This window comes from Phaethon aethereus (assembly GCF_964289735.1).
Source record: "Phaethon aethereus genome assembly, chromosome: 10".
NCBI lineage: Eukaryota > Metazoa > Chordata > Aves > Phaethontiformes > Phaethontidae > Phaethon > Phaethon aethereus.
Window position 1 is genome coordinate 14,163,185 of NC_138586.1, and position 20,443 is coordinate 14,183,627.

Here is a 20,443-nt window from a genome sequence, read left to right on the forward strand (position 1 = left end):
TCCCCAGTTGAGGGGGATCCTGCAGCATCCCTTGGCAGGGCACGAGGCAGTGAGAGGCAGACGGGAAGAGGGCCTGCAAAGGCATGAGGCAATTTTATTTACGTGGTGCCTTTGAGATAACTGAGACCCTACTGCTCAATAACTGCCTCCCCACCTGGTGCTGTATCTTTTAAAAGGCTGTTGAAAATTAAAGAAGATGCAAATAAGAGAAACAGAAGTTATCTGAGAGCTGGGAAAAAAATCTTGAAAAGGGAAACTTAACAGACTCAGCCTACTTCACTTATCAAAAGCAGCCTGCGAGGTGGCTAGCTCAGAGAGCCGAAACACCTCCGTGGGAGACCAGCGTCAGACGGCAGCAACTAATCCAGCTGCAACAGCAGAACAGGAACCAGAGCTGGAGCTGAAGCTATTCGCATTAGATGTAATTCAATTAACACTCGTGAACCAGAGAAGTTGCCTCGTTCATGACACAAGCTATGACAGAGGAGGTGTGGAAACATCCCGGGTGGGAGCTGGCCGGGCTGCAGTGGCCAGCAGCCTCCCGTGCCCCCTGCCTCCCCTGGGTGCAGGAGCGTGCAGGATCTGGCCCCACAGCATGGTGCAGGAGCGGCTCTTACCTCAGGGGGGATCTGGGGCTCCCCGGGTGTGACCGTGGAGCTGGGCTCGCTGGCCCCGTACTGCTGCCTGGCTGTGCCGCGACACGCGTCCGGACTGGGAGGCTGCAGAGGTGCGGAGCGCAGCGTGAAATCGTAGAACTCATGGATATCTGCAAAACAGCAGGAGAAACATCCACAGGACCGGGGAGACAGCCCGACACCAGCGTCCTGTGTGGCGTGCAGCCCTCTGTGAGAGGCTGGCCCCTGGGTGGTGGGCTGGGACAGGGCTCTGCTGACTCCCCACCCTTGCCGTGCTGCCCACCATGCCCCCCGCAAGGCAGTGCCCCAAGGCTGTGGAAGGCACGGGCATTTCCACGAAGCAATGACCATGCACTTCGCCGGGACTAAGAGCAAACTGCACTCAGCAACACCGATCACAAACCCACCTCATCCCGCTCTCCCTCAGCCCCGCGCCTGCTCCCGTGTCCCTTCTGCTCCGAGAAGCCTCCTGTGCCAGACAGCCGCTGCCCGCCCGCCCTGACGCTGCCGGGCTTCTCCCTCCCCAGTGCTGCTCCCCAGCGCCCCGGGCCCACAGGGACAGGCAGAGAGGGCACAGGGCACTGGGACAGCAGGCTCACAGTGTACAAGCTCTAAAGCTGATGGCTGCAGCTGTGTTATCTCCAGCTCCTTCCCTGATAAGTTCCCTCTTCCTAGTTCCCAATGCACGACACTACCTGCGCACTGCCATGAGCAGATGCCAGGTATCCTCGCTCTGGGCTCCAGGGACCCGAGTCTGCTGCTGTAAGTCATGGTAGCTCTGGAGGGAGGCATGCGAATGGGGTGTCCCAGAGACAATCAGGGGGTGACAGTGGGACCTGACGGCAGCTGCTGCCTGGGTGTAGCTCCAGAGGGGCTGTGGGAGCCCAAACCCCCTCCTGCTCCTGCCAGGATCGTTTTACCCTCTCCCAGTCACACGTGGAGGACTGCAGGGAGCAGCAGAGCTGCAGTGGGCTTTGATCCTCCCTGAGGAAGCCCCCACTGCCATGCACTCAGGGAGCTGCCAGCCCCCAGCTCACGTCCAGAGCCAGGTCAGACACAGACCTCCAGATCCACCATCTCCGTAGAAGCAACGGAAGCCAATACACTCACTGCAAAGTGGTTAATTTCAGAAAGCGAGAAGCTTTTTTAGGAAGAAACCGAAGGGGGTAACAAAGAGGGTAAAACATTTGTGGGAGGCACTGAGCCTATTTAGAGAGACCCCACTGGGACAATCAGAGCAAATGCACAGTGCCTGGCTGGAGGATACTGTGAAGGCAAAAGGGAGGAAAGCAAGGCTGGACTACAGGGGAAGGGAGGCTATTAAAAGCGAGAAGACATTCATCTCAACAGCTGAAGCTGTGTCCAAATGAGAAAACCAGAAATGCTGCCAGGTTAAAGGTAAAGCTCCAAAAGGTCAGCCAAAAGAGTTCGGTAAACGCCTTGCAAAAAGCATAAAAAAGTAATAAATCCCTTCAAGCACCTGGGAAACAGGAAGCCTGGCAGAGCTGGCAGGGCCAAAAAGTCACGGCAACATAAATAAGCACTCGGAGCGGGGAAAGCCACAGCAGGAACCTGAGTTCATTTTCTGTACCTGCGGAGGAGGCTGAGGAGCCCCTCTTCTGCAAGCGACCCCAAGGGCAAGTGGTGGGTCTCTGTTTGAGGAGGCCATGGACATTCTCCCGGGGCTCCCTGGGAGCTCAGGGATGAAGCAGCTGTGCCAGCCCTTCAGGTGTGATTTCTCACCTGAAACTATGCCACACCGAGGCACCGCGGGGTATTAAATGTGCACTTTATAAGGATTTTCAAAGGAAATCCGGTGAGTGCTGGGCACTGTAAGCAGGGACATGCTGAGCGCTGCCCAAAGCTATTTCCCAGGGAGGCTTTCACAAAGCAGGACTGCACCCCCCAATGCAAGTCCCCATCCTCTCCCTGTGTTTAACCACACGACCATGCACCGCAGCAGCACATCCGTGTTGCAGATGGGACGGGGAACAGCACTGACCCCCATCGTCCAGCTCCTAGGGGCTGCCTGGCGACCACCCAGCTGCAGGGAGAAAGCTCCTATAAATCTCAGCTGCCAGCAGAGCGGCTCTATGCCCACGGGGAGCCCAGCCAGGCCGTGCGGCCGCCCGAGTCCAGGGAGCACCATGCCACTGCCCAGCGTCGATGCTGCTTTTGGAGCTGCTGCTTCATGCTGCATCCTTGCCAGGCTCTGTCCTGTGCCCTGGGAGAAATGGGGCAGCCGCCAATGACAGGAGGAGTGGGAGTCCCCAGATCCACCCACCGCATCCGGGGCATTGCCTCCGCAGCCCCCCAGGTGCTGAGCATGCTGCTGGCAGCCCCTGAAGCCCTCCCAAATCAGACATGAGGTCGTGGCAAGCAGTCATCACACAGCCGGACAAACGGGACTTTGTTTTCGTGAAAAAACATCTCTCTCTCTGGTTATAAAAATAGCCATTGCGTAACGGGATAGCAGGGGCTCCTGGCTGCGTGGATTACGCTTGGAACGCACAAAACTTCGCAAAAATGAAAACAGGATTTGAACAGCCCCGTCATGGGGGTGCACCGCTGCTGGCGGCCCCGTTTGTCACCCATCTGCTGCAGGAACACAGCCTTGGGCAGCCAAGGGGCAAGGCGCCTGCGGAGTGGGAAGCTTGTCCTCAGAAGCAGCCGCTCTCCCCCTCTGAAGCTCTCAGCCCATTTTAGACGCTTGCCAGGAGAGGGAATCGTTGCTGGCACCAGTGATTGGAGGAGTTTCAGGTTCAGGGGACAGGGTTCAGGCAGCAAAGGGTGCGGTCGTGACAGCAGTACATTTTAGGACACGTGCATGTGGCATTAATGATAATTTAAATATATGCTGGTTTCCTTCATTCCTTATGGGCATCACAAGTTGCACACAAGTCTGCCTCACCTGCACACTTAAAGTGCTGCCTGAAAAGCCTCAGTAACAGGATGTTGTGGTAGCAAAAGATGGTGCTGCATGTTCTGTCTTACAGCCCGATTTCTGTTTGATGACAGTGTAAATCTGCTCTGGATCTAATAAGGAAGAGTAACTCAAGATTTACAGAGATTAGAATTTGTCTAACCATTTCCTCCTGGGGTCAATATGTTGAATAAATGTCATTAAATATTTCTATAGCACCAGCATCTAAGAACTAATGCAGTGCCTTTGTGCCAGCCGGCACGTGCATTTCCAGAAAACAACATTTCTTCCCTAACGTGTGCGCTGTCATCAGCTGTGCCACCACAGATTTATCCCAAGCAGAAACTCCAGCCTCGCACCAGCCTCCTGGCCACGGCGGCGCTGCCGTAGGGAGGATTCACACCTATGGCCGCCACAGCAGAGCTTCCAAGCAAGCTACGAGTTTCTGTCCTTGGCTATGGGCTATTTTGCAAGGGGAAGAGTCCTCAGGGTTGGGAATTCTCCAGGCTCTTCTAGTCTTCCACCCTGGCTCCTGCAGCCACCTGGTGAAATCGTGACTGCCATCCCCAGCAGTGCTGCTGGCGAGCTGAGCTCCCGGCTGGAGTTTTGCACCCAGGGAAGCCCCGCAGGTCGGCAGCAGCCTGCCTCTCCTGCTGCCTCTGCAGCAGCAGGGCTCTCTGGGAGGAAGCTTTTTTGGGGTAAAAGGAGCCGCAGGGGAGGGTTGGGGGCCCGAGCAGCTGACAGGACCTCAGAGGGGTCTGTGCCAGCCACCGCTCAGGCACAGGAGAGGGGCTGAGCCCCAGAAGGCTTTCGGGAGGAGCGCTGCCCATCGGGCTGCTGGCAGCCAGAGTGGCCGAGCGCACACAAACCCTGCCTGTGCCCCCAGCTTCACCCGCTGCAAAGGGCACAACGGCCCCTTTCAGCCCCGGCTGCGGGAAGGAAAGGTCAGGGAGCTGCTTCTGTGTGCGAGCCCCGTCCTCCCCGGCGGCACGAGATGAGGCCAAGCATCTCCCTGAGGGGCTCCAGGGAGCAGAGGGAAAGCAGGGCCACGATCGCCCCAGACTAGCCACAGCGGCCCCAAGCCCAGGCTCCTCGAGCGCCCTTTCGCCAGGCTGTTTCGCTGCAAGTCACGCGCTTGGCTCCACGGCCTCAGACGCAGGAAGAGAGGGGCCAGGAGGAGGGAGCCAGCACGGCCTGTTTTCCCTCTGCACTGCCAAGGAATTTCTTTTGTGCGGAGCAGGGGTTGGCACATTCCAGTGCGGTGCAGCTCCCGCATCGCTGTGCTGCGCGGAGCCAGCCGGTGCGGCACCCAGCGGGACAGGAGCCGTCCTGGAAGAGTCAGCGTGCCCCGGGGCAGCTCCTGGGAGACGGAGTTGAGTCTGGCACAGTGGTCACAGGGATTTAAGGGGCTGTGCTGAGCTCAGAGGAGTCTGGCAGAAAATGGAGCATGTGCAGAGCAATACTAGGCACGTTCACGGCGACAGATACATCCAGCCGTGGACATCACACAGGTTTTATCTGAACACCCCAGCCGATCCTCCCCTGGAGCTGGGCAAACTGGGGCTTCTGGAGTCCACAAACCAGCTTATTCAAAAAAAAAAGCACAGGGAAAGCCATATCCCTGGCATTTTTCATGTGGACAAACTTGGAAAACTCCATGATGTTTACAACTTCCGGTAGCTCTACTATGGCATAAATATATTTTGGTGTTCAAACTCAAGCCAACCAACACATGTCTTAGGAGCACTTCACCTGTAGGAGTATGCGGTCTGAGGACAAGGTTGTGTGATGCTCATGCATTCATGTTCCCCAGAGGTTGAGAAAAAGCAGGCCCATGTTGCTGAAAAGCTGCAAGACCTCTGCAGGCTGAGACCTTTCCAGAGCCAGAAGCATCTGGCACGGCCTGGGGCGGTGAGACAGGAGCCTCTGTGCTTGGAGGTGTACCCGCGGCTCTCCTGCAAGTCCTCCTCCCTTGGATAAACTCCGAACCAGCTCTGTGACTCCGAGCAAACTTCAGACAGAGACACAGCAGCCCACTGGGAAAAGGGGGGTGAAAAGCAAATCAAACAGACATGCTCCACCACCTTCCCAGGGCTGTCACCGTGCTCCAGCAGGTCCGGACCACGGACACCGAGCGCCGCCGGTGGATGCCAGATGTGTGTGGGCGCAGTGAGCACGCAGCCGGACAGAGCATCACACGTGTCCACACAGGGACAGAGGAATTCACAAACCCACGCTCCGGGGGCGCGGAAGTAATTAATGCAAATTCCTAGTTAGGTAAACACATCTAGAGAAAGCTCGCTCTGGCACGGGAATTCATATCCTTAAACCCATTGAAAAGGTCACCAGCAAACAAGCGACACTCCCTCCTGCCAGTGTTGACAGGACACCAAGACGGACGGCTTAGAGCAGGGAGCTGGGAAGCCTGTGCAGCGTCGTCCGCGAGCCGGCGTGCAAACGCGCTCTCTCCAGCTATGTTCTCTCCACAACACTTCTGCACTAATACAAACAGCCCTGGGCTTTGGGAAAGCTGCTTCGCTGCCTTCACACAGCCCTGGGGAGGGCTGGCGGAGCACGCTAAAGCAGCCAGGGGGGTTGGGCTCGTGTCAGGTTTGCCAAGGTGATCGCAGCCCTGCTGGGGACCACTGCCTCCAGCGTGGGGCTAACCGTGGGCTGGGGACTGTTTTGAGAGTGGGTTGTATAAATGAAGAGGCAAGAAAGGAGATGCACGCTGGTGCCTTGGGCATGGGAGCCCACTGCCCTGGGGAGCCCTCCCTCGCCGCACGTCTCGGCTGCCGATGGCACAGACATCCCAGCACAAGCCCTGTGCAAGGACACGCTGGGGCTAAAAGCCTCCAAGTGATGCTCCAAGAGCAAGAACAAGAAAAGAAGAGAATAAAACAGCCCAGGACACACCGGTCATTCCATGGTTGTATCTCATTTTCAATGGATAACCTGAAGCACAGAGGAGCGGCTGGCAACTCGGGGCTCTGCGGGCACGGAAGTGGGTCTCTGGCTGCAGAGGTGCCAAGAAAAGGCGAGAGCTACCAAGAGAGGAGGGCGATGGCAAGGGGGAGTGCCAGGGCTGAGACAGGCTTGGGTCAGAACCCACCAAGAATGAGGCACAGACCGTGTGTGGAGCTCTGCACCCTGGGGCCCAGGTCCTCCTGTGGGGTGCAGAGCTTCTGGGGTGCTTTCCCCTCCTTCCCCCAGGGAAACTTAGCTTCCCTCCCAGGCGACCCAGGAACAGAAACCGTCAGAGCTGTGCGCGCTTCCCCGAGGCCCACCGTGAGCGGGGCTGAAGGAGAGGAGCTGAGCGGGGAGCTCCTGCCCCTCTCAGCACAGTGCAGCATCTGCAAATGGTTCTCTGGGATTACCTCCAAAATTAGTGCCCTACGTGAACCTGCACAGCCAGGATCTGGTCTGCTCTGGCAGGGAATGGAGCTGAGCAACTTCAGAGTCCAAAGCCATCCAATTTTGTTTTTCTAAAAAAGTACTTTGCGAAGAAAGTGTATTTTCAAATGAACTCACTCAGTGAGATAGCTGTGTGTCTTGCATGGAGAAGCTGCGTAGCCTGGTGGGGCTCTAGCTGTGTTTGTCTAAATCTACACGGAGAGCTTTGCGCTGTGCTCAAAATGGCATTTTCTGGTGCTCAGCCTCAAGACAAGCCTCACTGTCAAGCCTGTTTCTTGTGTGAAATGCAGCTGCTTGCACGGTGTGTTACTCACAAGCGTTTGCGGGTCTGAGCGCAAGAAAGGCCAGGATACCCCAAAAGGAGCTAGGTACCTGTGGATTCTCTCTCCAAGACAGAAAAATTTAGTTTCCCTTTGGGTTGGCAACAGGAACGGAAAGTAGCAGGTTATGATGGGGCTGAGCGGCGCAGGGAGGAGCGAGGCCCCGGGGCAGGGTGTGCTTGGTAGGGGAGCAGAGCTGGAAACCCGGCGGTGGCTGCGGACACACCACGCCTGCACTGCGCAGAGGGTGCTCACGGCATTGCAGCATCCTTTAGTGGGTGCGGGATAGATCTGGCACGGCCTGATGAAGAACCTGATGCTTTACCCCTTGTCCACAATCACTTGACTGAGGAATCCTGTTCACGTTGCAAACGCCCAGCAACTGCAGCCCCGACCCACAGTGTCTCCTGCCCAAGCCCTGGATGGGAAAGACAGCCCAGCTCCCTGGTGTCACAGGTAGCCTTGTGTTTGCACAGGATACACCCAGCCTAGTCAGGCCAGGCACCTGTGCAGGATCAGGCCCCCCGGAGAGCCCACTGACGGCAAACCCCCAGGGACCCGAAGGCAGTGACTTACCCAGCAGAGCCTGGAAGAGTTCACTTTGGAAGATGTGCGAGACTTTTCCAATGGAGGTTTTTAGCTCCTGCTCCTCTGGGGACTGCAGCGTGCTTTGGTATCTGGTCAGAATTTCCACTGCCCGTTCAGTGTCTGCAGAGATGACACAGGAGTAATAAGGTGTTAACACCAAAGGATGGACAGACATTGTCAGAGAAGGCTCTAGTGCAGCCTTGGAGCAGTGCAAAGGGCTCACCTGGATAATGCCTCAAGTTGCCTTCCACCTCTGGGTTTTTAAGAGTCAGACAGCCACAAAGGCAGCCTTCCTTACATATACCCGGAAGAGTTAACCTTGCTGCGAGGTGCAAAGGGGCCAAGGTGGAGAGCCAGGCAGGGACTGGAGGGGAGGTGGTTCTGCCTGCCGGTCCTCCTCAACCCTGAAAATCAGGGGCTAAACCCAGGCTGACGCACTTCCAAACCCCGTGGCACTGGGCAGTCTGCGCATCCCTGCCACCTTCCAAGCAGAGAAGCCATTCAGGAGCTGGACATGTCCCGCTTGCACAGGGCTACGAGTACCACCGCAGGAGTTGCATTCTCCCACACGGGGCCAGATGGCTGCAGCAAAGCTGAGCGTAGACCCAGACACATAGCACAAGATTTGCAAACAGCTCAGCTACATGAGTGGCAAAACATGGGTTTCTACAGGGTGAAGCACAAGAATTGCTCCACACAGCATGCAGCTTTAGGTCAGCAGGAGACACAGCGGGAAAGGAACATGATGCCTTGGGGTCATGGAAGGAGGGATGCTGGCCAGGAAGGGAGCTGGAGGCTGCCACAAAGCAATACTTTAGTTAAAGACTGGGGTCACCATAGCTGTGAGACAGCCTTGGACCTAAAATAGTGGAGCTGTGATGTCTCTGTGCCAGAACACCTCCATGCTCCTCTGGGCAGGTGCCTGGAGCTGCCCATCCAGCTCTAGCCTCAGCTGTGACCCATCTCTCAGGCGGATGGGGAGCTCCCACGGACCTTGAGCCCATCCCAGCCTTGTCAGTGAATATTTCCCTTTGTCACCCAGGCAGCCCACAGACAAAGAGCGTCTGTGTGAGGAGGTGGGGGAGCCGTCCCGCTGCTGTTGGGGACTCATCTTTTAACCCAGGAACTCATGCAGAAAAGATGACCCTGCTCATCCCAGAGCTCTTGGCAGGGAATTCAGGTCATTGAACAAGGGGGCCTGTGTCTGCTAGGGTCCGTGCCACCTGCTGTCCCAGCTTGCCCAGCCAGCTCCCCTCTCAGCTCCTCCCTGGCTGAAAGGGGAAGGGGGTCCTGCCTGTGTGGAGCAGAACAGAGTCACCGACACTGACTCATCGTGTGGAGCAGAACAGAGAAGGGAGCCTGGGGAAGTGTGAATAGCTCCTGCTGAGAGCTGGGCTCCACGCTGCTTCCAGGAAAAGCAGGGATTTCCCCAGGCTCCAGATTTATTGGACTTTATGGGCATCCCAGCCCTGTGTTATCACTAAGGGCTTTCTTTTCTCGAAGAGCAGGCAGCGGCTTCAGACAGTGCCCAACATCCTGCAAGCGGGGTTGAGTCATCTTTGCCTGGTCATTCCTGACCTTACCAGCAGAAGCTAAAGAAGCAGGTGGAGAACCGGGGCCACCATACCAGGACACAAAACACTGTGAACCTGGTGTGAACATCCCACCCCAGTCCAGGCTGCACAGAAAGAGTGGCACACACCCTGCCCTGACCCCTGCACTGCTGGCTGCCAGCATTGGGTGACAGCCAGCTGGACCAGGGGAGGGCTGGCTCTGGACTACCAAACGTGGGGAAGTGCCATGCCCCCAGCACAGGGGAGAGACCAAAGCACCCTTGGAGCACCCAAGAAAGAGCATGTGGTGTCTGGGGCCCAACTCAACATGCCTCAAACTTCAAGTCCCACTTACAGGAGATCCTTCCCTGCAGGACCCACACCCCCACACCTGCCCTCCCCACCGCAGCCGAGGGTGCTGCAGGCACAGCATCCCACGGCCACCCGCTCTGAGCCATCATGTCACGAGGACGTGTCCCACAGCCTGGGGAGGGTGTGAAGCCGGGGCACCCAGTCCTCAGGTCTCAGCCCCAGGGGTGCAGCAGGCCGGGCCGCCCGGCCCATGGCGGGGAGGGAGGGAGGAAGGCGGGTGCTGCCGGGCACCGGGTGCAATCCCGGTGCCGGTACCGGCGGGGCACACACTTGTTGAGCGCGGCGGGCCGCGGTAGCCGGCGCTGCAGGCAAGGCAGGGCAGGGCAGGGCAGGGTGCTCCTTACCTTCCCGGCGGATCATCGCTCCGCCGTGTCCGGCGACCGCTCCCGCCGGTGCCAGCCCGCCAGCGGCCGAGCCACCGCCCGCCCCGCCCCGCCCCGCGGGAACCGGCGGCGGAGCCGCCCCCCGCCCGCCCCGCCCCGGGAGCGCCTCGGCAGCGAGAGCGCGCCCGCAGCCGGGCGCACCCGCCGCCCTGTCCCGGGGCGCGGCTGCTCGGAGCCCGCCGGGCCAGCGGGCGGCTCGGCCTGCGCACCCCGCCGCGGCCGGCCCGCCCTCCCCGCTGCGGAGGGCCCGGCCCGGGGGCGCCGCTCGGCCCCCGGCCCCCTTCCCCGCGCTGTCACTAGATGGCAGGGACGCACCGCGGATGGTGCGCCTACGGGTAGAGGTGAGCGGGAACGGGGGAGGAGGCACTTATTCCCAACTCACCCCTTCGGGGTTTGTCTACCGCTCCGCTGATTTATTGACATAAATAGGAACAAGTAGAACTGACCCGATCCCCAAGTTCAAGGCCCTGCTGCAAAGTGACCGACGCCCAGCCCCACCGCTTCCCGCCCTCGCACCCCTCCGCAGCCTTGCAGCAGGGGGAGCATGACCGCGGGCCCCGCCAGACCCAGCCCCCCTCCCCACCAGCCCCTGCTCCCTTCCCCCCAGAGCAACAAGCACCGAGGGCTGCTCGGGGTGCCAGCACCCTGGCCGGCAAGCATGAAGCCAGCAGCAGCAGGGGCGGGACTTGTGTCCAGCCTGGGGCTGGGGAAGAGCTCAGCTCCCCCTCCATCTTGTGACACCCCACCCCTCCCGCCCCCTTTCCCATTCCTCAAGCCGTGGGGCAGGGCAGCCTCCAGGGCAGCAGCGCTTCAAACGAGGTTTCCCATCACTGGCTGCAGAGCTGCGGATCACAGGCAGAGGCTGCCCTTACCCTGCACCAAACGGCGACTCAAATCCCCACTAGTCTCCAAACCCCAGGGCAGAGGTCTTAGCCCCAGCAGCGCTGGATAAGTACCAGCCCCCAGGCCCAAGCCAGACCCAGGAAACCCCTGCAAAGGCTCCAGTTCCTCGATGCCAGTGGGGCCTGGAAACCCAGTTACAGGTCTTTTCAGCTGAGAGCAGTTGTGCACCACACAAGGAGTCAGGAAGGCTACCGGGGACTGGAAGCTCAGGAAGGAGCCTGCAAAGGAAAGGAGCCTTGAAGCTGGCCTGAGGAGTGCTCCCCACTGGAGCTGTGCAGGACTCTGGCTGCCTCCCCATGGCTGATGCAGGCCGGAGAGGTCACTCTTGCATCAAGCTGTTGATCTTTGTGAGCAGCACATCCGTCTCGGACTCTGGGGAAACAGAGAGAGAAAACAGTCATTGCAGGCAGCCACCATCCCGCAGTGCCAGGCAGAGCAGCCTGAAAAGCAGGTTTGAGGAGATTTGGGGAATGCGGGATTCCCCAGCACTGTCCCACAGGGCTGTTTGCTAAGGGCAAGACAGGAACTCCCTGGGCTGGGATTCCCTTCCCTCCCCCAGCCATCCCAAACTGCTCTGTCACGTTCAGCTGGAGGAAGCTGCCTGCCTGCCAGGGAGAGTCCTGCAGGCACAGCCTGGCTCCGAGGGAGGGGAGCTCACATCTGTTTGCACTCACCCGCTGGCCGCCTTCTCTGGGAGCATTTCCTAGGAGATGGAATACGATCAACATTAGCATGTCAGTCTGGCCTCCCCCTTCCCTCCCCGGAGTTCCTAGCTGGAGACTGTGGGGCCCCACAGGAATCTGCTGTCAATGCCTGCAGCGCTGGTAAAGGAGCAGGGCCAAGGTCCCCCAGCCGCAGCCCATCGAGCCTTGGGGTGCAGAGAGCGCTAGTAAGTGTGAACTAAGGCATCCAGCAGCTTGAGGATGGGTCAAGCCAGATTTGTAGCTGCAGCCTGGTGGTAAAAGCTGCCTACACACAGTGCTGTCTCATTTAGCCAGACAGGAGAGGACCCCCCAGCCTCTGAGTTCAGAGAGGGGTGGCAGCAGATATGATCAGGTTTGGGCATGTACCTGCCTCCCAGGGCACACTTACAGCCTCCCCCAATGGACCTGCCCTGGGTGGGGGAGAGATCAAACATACTTCAGCAAGAGGAAGGCCCAGAGGATGGCAAGGAAGGAAACGCAGTCTACAACAATCCAGACCATGAGGTACGTGCTACTGGGCTGCAAGGCAACAAGACAAGCCATGAACACCAGCCAGGCATGGTGTGCTCATGGCACAGCCCAGCCTGCTGTGCCAGCAGTCCCTTTTGCAGGGTCACATGTTCCCATGCCAGCACAGGACTGGGCAAAAGCCATCCTCCAGGCAGCTGGCTGCCCAGGGTTGCAGCAGAAAGGCACCCACAAGTGCCTGGGTCACAGGGCTGTGGGGCAGGAGGATAAAGGATGGAGGGATCACTTACAAGCAGCCAGATGGGGTGTTTCATCTCCTTCAGCACCTGGCAAGCATTGGTGGTGACAGAGCTCACCCCAGAGCACCACAGCACGGAGAAAAGCCAGGGCTGGTTCACCACGTACAAGTTGACAGAGATGTTGTCCTGGCGGTACTGCCTGCACAGGGACAGCTGTGGTCAGAGCAGCAGACAGCAAGGTGCCGGCACACTCAGGCAGTCCTCTCTGGTTGTACACTATCTGGGATGTGATCCAGCATTTGCAGCCACATGGAGTAGCTGTCTGGAGAGCCAGACCTGGGGTAGATTTTCTGGCAAGGCAGCTCCAATCCCCTGCACCAGCCCTGCCTGATACAGCATGCTTGTCTGCAAGGTGGTAGCACACACCCTGTCCTTCCCAGCACTCAACCTCAACTGGCCCTCACCTCTGCTGGCCCCTGGGGCAGAGCTGGGACAATGCCCTGGCCCCACAGCTCCCAGGCTCCTGGGCACAGGGCTCTCACCTGATCTCCTCTGAGCTCATGTCTTGGTAGGGCAGATTGACATGCAGCAGCAGCTCCTTCTCCTTCTGGAGTCTCTTCCGGCCATAAACTTGCTGAACTCCTGGGGCTTGCTGTTTGACCTGTTCCCTGAACCCATCCGGCAGCCAGAGGACCTAGGCAAGAGCCAGAGAGAACATGCAGAGGAGGGGTGCTCCAGGGAGCTTGCTCTCTTCCAATATTTCCTTGCAGGTCCAGGCACACGTGGCCTGCCTAACCAGCTGCTTCCTGCTCCCCTCCCCATGCTCAGCTTCTCCATAAGGATCTCAGCCAGGACAGTCTCCTAAGAGCTTTCCCAAGTGAAGAAGTAAGCACAACAGACCCCACTGAGGGGAGAAAGCCATTCCGGCCTAAGCAAGTGCAGCAGTTACATCCTTTCTCGGTCCTTGAATGGATCATGCAGTGCATCCTTTTGGCCCCAACTCTGCAGCAAGAATGCACCTTGTATCAGCACTACAGTACAAGTCTTTGCTGTGTCCCCTCCTGCTCTGCATTCCCAAAAAGCCATGAAGGGAAAGCGATTTGGGTGCTAATTCATCCCCTCAGGGCAGCACATGCCTTGTGCTGCACAGGTTGGATGAAGTGCAACACATGAGATTGCAGCAGGAGCCCAAGACCTGCAGGGAGAGGTGTGGCACAGTGTGGGAGCATTGTTTTCCTGCTTTCGCTAGCACTGTCGGTCCCCTCCCTAGACTGAGTCACTGTTTACACACCAGGGTGGTCAGTGCTGGGGAACCACAGTATTTGGAAGGGTCTGAAGCTGCAGGCATTAACCGCTAATTATTGGCAACTTCTCCCAGCTAGAGAACCCCACACCTGGAACAGGGTTCCCCAGCAGGGATCTCATATGGGGTTGTGGTATATTGGGTGGCAGGGACGCTCAGTGGGGTTGGCGGGGCACCTCCCACCATGGCAGGGGTGTGACAGCCAGGGCCGGCAGTGGTGGGGCAGTGGCCAGCTCACCTGCGGTAGTGGGATGCCTGACTGTAAGATCACTTCCAGGGTGGCATTGACAAAGCTCTGGTAGTCACTATGGTTCTCAGGCCGGAGGTCAAACATGATGGAGATATTGCTCTGCTTGACTGCCTCTAGTGCCTGTTCCAGGGATGGGATCCTCTGTTTAGTCACTTGGTAGCGATCGCCAGCAGAAAGACTCTGCACAGTGGGAAACGGCCTCCGCTGCAAGGGTAAGAGAGAGTTAGTCATCACAGGCAGACCCGCTGTAAGCTTCCACCTTCCAAACTGGTGCCTGTCTCTGCCTCTCAGTTTGCTACACTGGCCTCTCCACATGCTCTCCAGTGCAGACAGACAGAGGGATCCTTCCCTTGCACATTCATGGGGCACCTTGACCCTTCTCCCCACTAACAGCACAGTTCAAGCAGCCCAAACACCTGTGGGCATTCAGAGCAGCTCAGCAGTTAGTCACCTTTTGGGAAGAGCCTTGCCACAGCTGCCTCCAAGTCCAGGCAGGCTGTGCAGCTCAGAGCAAACGCATGAGACATCTCCCCTCAAACCAGCCTCCTCCATGACTCAGCTGAGGAGTCAGAACAAACCCCAGCTCAGGGAGTAACCGCACCCAAGGGATTCACGCAGGTGTGAAAGTGCTTTGGCACCCTGTCCAGGCGTCTGCCAGGACCAGCGCTTCAGAGGGAACCTTCCCCAGGGCAGGGCTCATGCTTCACCCACAAATGCACCCATCCCTGACCAGCCAGCCCAGTGTCATCCTCACCTCCAGGAACCAGCTGCCAGCATCCAGCTGCTGGAGGTCTGTCCAGTTGAAGGCGGTGCTGTTCAGGGCAGCCCTCTCAGGGAACACAGCCTGCACGTTTGTGGTCCTGGTGAGTCCCTCGTCATGCATGAGGAACGGGACCCCATCAGCACTGACAAAGGAGCCGAGAAGGAAGGTCTGTTTTGCAAGCTGTTTGTCTCCTATCCCTGCCCTGGCATTTCTGCCACTCCCAACCACGTAGCTCCCACCCTTATGCTTCTACACAAAAAGTGAGTGTCTGGAAAGCACAGAGCACCTAGAGACCAAGCCTGGAACCAATTAGTTCCTTGCTCACTGCAACAGCTGTCCCCATAGCAGGACTGCATGAGATGAACTAGAGCTGGGGTCTGTTTTCCAAGCAGTGCCCCTCCCTGACAGTGCCTCCCTCCTAATGCCCTGGAAGGCAACCTGCACGGGGAGGACAGAAACCAAGTACCTCTCCCAGATCGTTGGGACACCAAGCTGGAGCCTGTCCCATACTGGGAGGGTGGGAATGGCAGAGCCCTTTGAATAGGGCTGCCTCCAAATGCAGGCTACATCAGTCCTCCGGGTGTGTTCCAGAATGCTCCATGTGGGAGGTGACATCCCAAGATACACAGGCCCCTTCCTCCCTCCGAGTCCCTGCTGCCCCTTTACCTCACCATGATGTCTGTCTCAAAGACTTGCACATCACAGTCCACCGCCTTGTGCAGCGACATGAGGGTGTTTTCAGGGGCCAGCTGGAAAAGGAACGGTGTTAGTGCAGAGGGCACGGGCAGGAGGCAGGCACTCACCCTGCGTGGCTGCACCCAGCAGTGTGGCTGGGCTCTAGGGCAACCACAGTGAGACTGGGGTGACCCTGCTGGGGGGGGATGGAAAAGGGCTGGGTGCAGACAGCCAGAGCCTGCCTAGTCCCTGCTTCCCAGCCTGCACTAACACAGCTAGGCTTTCTGCTGAGATTTGCCTGCTCCTGGTCCAGCAAAGCTCAGTAAAGAGCTCTGCCCTGTGGCTGCTACGCTCACCCTCCTCACCCTGTGCTCACCCATCCTCCAGCCCTGTGCTGCCCTGGCTGGTGTGGGGATGTCTCTCTACCGGGCTGGCCAGAGCTCATCCAGGCCTGCAGCAGCAAGGGTCTGATGCCAGTGCCCCATGGCCAGGCACAGCCTGGCTCTCGCTGGTGGAACAGCCTGCCCCATCTACCCTGATTGCTGTGCCAGGACGCTACTGGTGCTGGTCGCTCACCATGGGGGCTCCTCGGTGGCCAACCAGGGCTGGCTTCGGGGGCAGCTGGTTCTCCTCCATGATGCAAGGGGAGGTGATTCCCAGGGGAGCCAGATACAGCGCAATCATCACCATGCAGTACACAAGCAGCAGAAATACCTTGACACCTGCAGGCAGAGCCAGAGAAGGTAGAGGGGTGAGGTACAAAGGAAGTATTTTGCAGGCCATTAGGAATAAGCCAAGGTTGCTTCACCTGGCATTAACTTATGGTTGCCCTAGGTCAGGCATTGTGCAGGAACACTGCAGATTTATTTTTGGCCCACTACATGTCCTTGCACCCCAACCCAGCACTTCTTCAGGACTCAGTCTGCCATCCATAGCCCTCCTTCAGCTGCAAAGCAGTGAGGGCTGAAGCTGCACCAAGGGCTGGGCATAAGAAGCAGCAACCAAGAGCAGGTGTTACTACCAGAATCCTGGGGACCTGTTCCCACCTCATCGATGCTCTCAGTGCACTGCTCTGCCACCAGCACCGCTTGGTTGGGTAGTAGGAAGCAGGGCACCAGCTGAGGGCAGAGGTGGAGACCCTGGAGGGGGATTACCTGTGTTGCATGTGCGGTAGATGAAGCTGGCCAGGGGCCAGGCAAGGAGCGTCATTCCCCCCACGATTCCAATGTGCAGGAAGGGACCTGTTGCCTGGGGAGGCAAAGGCAGGGTGTCAGCTGGCATCAGCCCAGCCCCTGTCCCCAAAATCCATATGCTCCAATGCCAGGGATCTGCCACTGCAGCCAGCACATCTGGAAGAGCCACAGTGCCAGGGAGGGAAGGACAAGGCTCTTGGGGGACTGAACAGACTGCCCACTCTGGTCCAGCCACCATTCATCACCCTGACTGCAGCTGCTCCAGGCAGGACTGCAAGAGCAAGAGGAACACCTTTCCCAGCCAGAGAGCAGAAGGGCAGGGAGTTAACCCTCATGGCACACAGCCATGCTGGGGGCTCCAGTCACCACCCTTCAGCTCACGCCCACAGGCCAGGTACTGGGTACAGTGGGGGAGTCTCTGGTATCGAGGTGACTCACCTGAAGGGAGATACGTGCACTTCTCCACTCCTCCGCCCACTTCACTCCCAGCCCTGTAAAGGCTGCAGCCACCACCAGGGCAGTTAAGATCAGCAGGGTCTGTGGGGCAGGGCATAGGGCAGTTAGGGGAGCACACAGTATCCTGCAGGGCAGCTGGGCTTTGCCCTGGCAGGGCAGGCAGAGTCCTCCCTACCCCTTCCCCCTGAGCCCCGGCAAGTCTTGAGACCCCAATTCCCCCATTTGGATTTGCAGCTGAGCTCTGAACCCCGTGCTTTGAGCAAGGGGAATATTCCCATCCCAGAGCTGTGTGGCTGGGGGACTAACAGCTGCAGCCCAGCTCAGTGGGGAAACACAGCCACTCAGTGGGGTCACAGCAGCCATATGTAACCCCAGTAGGCTGGTCGCAGCTTCCCAAGGTGCAAGGGCAGCCAGGGCAGGCACCATCTCCCTGCGCCCCCAGTCTCTCACCTTGTGCAGCCAGTGTAGCTTCAAGGGCTGGCCGCAGAGCTGCAAGCACAAAGCAAGGACCTGTGAGAAGAACAAGGAGATGTCAGAGCTGGGCTGTACCCCACACCTCAGCCCTCAGGACTCAGCCACAGGAGCTCTGCCCCCCCCGACACAAGCAGGGTCTCTGGCCGTGCTCAGGCTGCCACAGCTCCAGCAGGACAGATGCTGTGGGCTCCAGTTGGCTCTGCACAGGGTACGGCAGCCAGCCTGAGCTCAGCACAGCTCTGTACCCCAAATAGCCCAGGCAGGATCAGCGGGGCTCACCAGCAGCACAGCAGAGTAGGTGATCAGCACAGCCGTAGCTATGAGCAGGACCAGGGACCAGTCTAACCACAACTTCCTCTGCTTGAAGATGAACCTGTCAGCAAAGGGGATGGTCAGAGGAGCAGGGGGGACATACAGAGCAAGGCTGGACGTGGGATCCTACTCACTCATTGAAGTTGTGGAAATCATTGAGGATGATGATGGCAAAGTAGAGCCACACCAGTGTGAAGAGGAAGACACAGAAGAGGAAAAGGAACCAGCTGCAGTCGCACTGAAAGCCAGAGATGACAGCTATGCACACACCTGCAGGGCACCTAGCCTCTGGCCAGGTTCCCAAGACCCCTGGGAAGCACCCAGCCTGCAGCAGGGTGCACAGAGGGTCACAGCAGGCACCGGCCTCATGGGTCCAGGCACTGAGCTCCCCAGGAGAGCTCTTTTGGCTGGACCCATGCTACAGGGAGATGGACCAGCATCTCCTAAAACAAGCTAAAAAGCTGCCTATGCCAAACTGGGGAGGTCAGCACCTGTGGCAGGTCTGCCTCCTTTCCCATGCAGCAGCCCCTGGGAGCAGGCTGCGACTTTGGGCACAGGAAGGGTAAAGGAGCCAGGTCCTGCTCCCTTCTAGCTGGGTGATCTGTGGGCTGGGCAGAGAGGGGTGCTGTCAGAGCTGCCGCTGAAGTGGTGATCCTGCAGACTGTTCCTGCCTGCTCAGCCAAAGCCAGGTCCAGCTTCTGAGTCTCCAGCCCCCAGCGCCACACACATGGGGAGGTGAGGGGTGCCACAAGTGCTGAGTGGGATACCTGGCAGCCCGAACTAACTCACACAATCCAGTCAAGATAGGACAAGCAGCAGCACAACCACTCCCATGGGAGTTGGAGACCTCAGAGAATCCCAGGGCCTCACCCCTCCGAGGTTACAAATCGCTGGGGACACTCCCTCCCAGCACCCCATCAGTGGGGGCCACACCCAGCCCAGGAACTGCGCCTCCCACGTGCCTTGCCAGGCACCCAGCGCCCCAGGACTTGCCCGCCACGCTCAGCCCTCGGGGAGCACAGCATTCTGCTCCAGGCACGTGCGAGCTCTGCCACAGACGCACGCTCAGCCGGGTGGGGGACGGCCGCGGCTCAGCCTCGCTGCTGCCAGCGCGCTGCTCCACCCTTCTTCTCACCCAGCGGGCACAGACAGCTCACCCTCTCACCTTCTCACTGCTCCAGGCTAGGGCAGTCCCTGGACAGAGAGGGTGCCAGGTAGCACCCCAGCTCTCTTGGGGCTCAGCCCTGGGGAGCAGGACTGGTGGCAAGGGGCCAGCAGCCCAATATCCAGGCTGAGTGCCCCAGCCAGAGCCCTTCCCCACCCCAGCCACCACTCTGAGCCTCCCATGCAGGGGCTGGTCAGCCCCAGCTCAGCATCACCCATGGTATCACCTTGGTGGTTCTCAGGCCCTTCCTCTTCTCCTTCTTCACGGTGATCCACTGGCAGCTGTAGAGGCAGAGCAGGCAGGTGGCACAGGGGCGGCAGCAGCCAGGCGGGTCTGCCATAGCGCTGGGCTGTCCCAGGCTGAAGGCCAGGCGTCCTGAGGGAGATGCACACAGTGTGTTAGCACAGGCCTCTCAACATGCATCGCCCCCCATCCTGTTGGAATAAGGCACTGCAGAATCCGGGTCCAGGTACTCTGGCAAGCGGCCGCCCCAGAGCCCTGGGACATAGCGGGACTGCTGGCTGTGTCCCCAGGCAAGGCATGGTGCCAGGGAAAGCAGAAGCACAGGGTGCAGCCCAACCTGTTCAGCAGGCTGCCCTGGGACACTTTGCTCAATGAGCCAGAGCAAGCGTGGAGCCAGCAGGGAGCAGGGTCTCCTCCCCAGGCCAGGGTTCCGTGCTCTGTCTGGGAGCCAGGGGCACCATGCAGGCTCCAGGGGCCAGCAGCCTCACTGGCCAGCTTGACAAAACCTTGCACCCAGGCTCCCTGGGAGCAGCCCAGCTGCAAGGACCACGCAGCCTCCTGCTGCGCAGCTGGGGGCATGTGTGACAGCCTGGGAAGTCCCCGTCCTCCTCCCTAAGCCCAGGTCTTTGCTGGGGCAGCACCGTCCTGGCAGCCCTCCAGCTCAGCTCGCACACTAAGGGGTCCCCAGGGAGGCTGGAGGAGCTGAAGCTGAGCAGGCGTCGGGTGACTGCTGGTCCAAGCGCTATGGGAGGAGAGAGGGGAGAGCAGCAGTTATGGGGGGAAACCCACTGCTACAGTTGCGGACACCTAGGCTGGGTGCAGGGCTACCACTGGGTTCCCGACACGCTGGGAAGGGGAGAGGGCCAGGACGCTTTGCTGTGGTCCCTAGATTCATGATGCTCGGAGGAAGCAGGGAGCCCCAAACAAGCCCTCCCTTTATCCACCCCAAGAAACCCCATGTTTATTACTGCTTGTCCTGCTGTTGAGCTGCTCCCCCTCCTTATCCCAACCACTCCAACAGGACAGGCAACACCGTCAACCCACAGATTAAGCCAGACTCTCGTTTCACCGCGACCATCGAGCCAGGCACGTGAGCCAGCCAACCAC

At 58.9% G+C, this 20,443-nt stretch overlaps 1 protein-coding gene across 1 annotated transcript; it reads right to left on the bottom strand.

The window, feature by feature from the left end:
- Positions 1-11,410: 11,410 nt before the first annotated feature.
- GDPD2 (glycerophosphodiester phosphodiesterase domain containing 2) lies at positions 11,411-19,433 on the bottom strand (the record flags this gene model as incomplete). Its single annotated transcript, XM_082004349.1, has 15 exons — positions 11,411-11,463; positions 11,766-11,794; positions 12,232-12,314; positions 12,554-12,701; positions 13,045-13,196; positions 14,044-14,259; positions 14,810-14,960; positions 15,485-15,567; positions 16,070-16,215; positions 16,648-16,741; positions 17,125-17,223; positions 17,593-17,652; positions 17,896-17,989; positions 18,063-18,166; positions 19,320-19,433. 15 exons carry the CDS (start codon positions 19,431-19,433, stop codon positions 11,411-11,413), a joined length of 1,626 nt encoding a protein of 541 aa, XP_081860475.1.
- Positions 19,434-20,443: the final 1,010 nt, after the last annotated feature.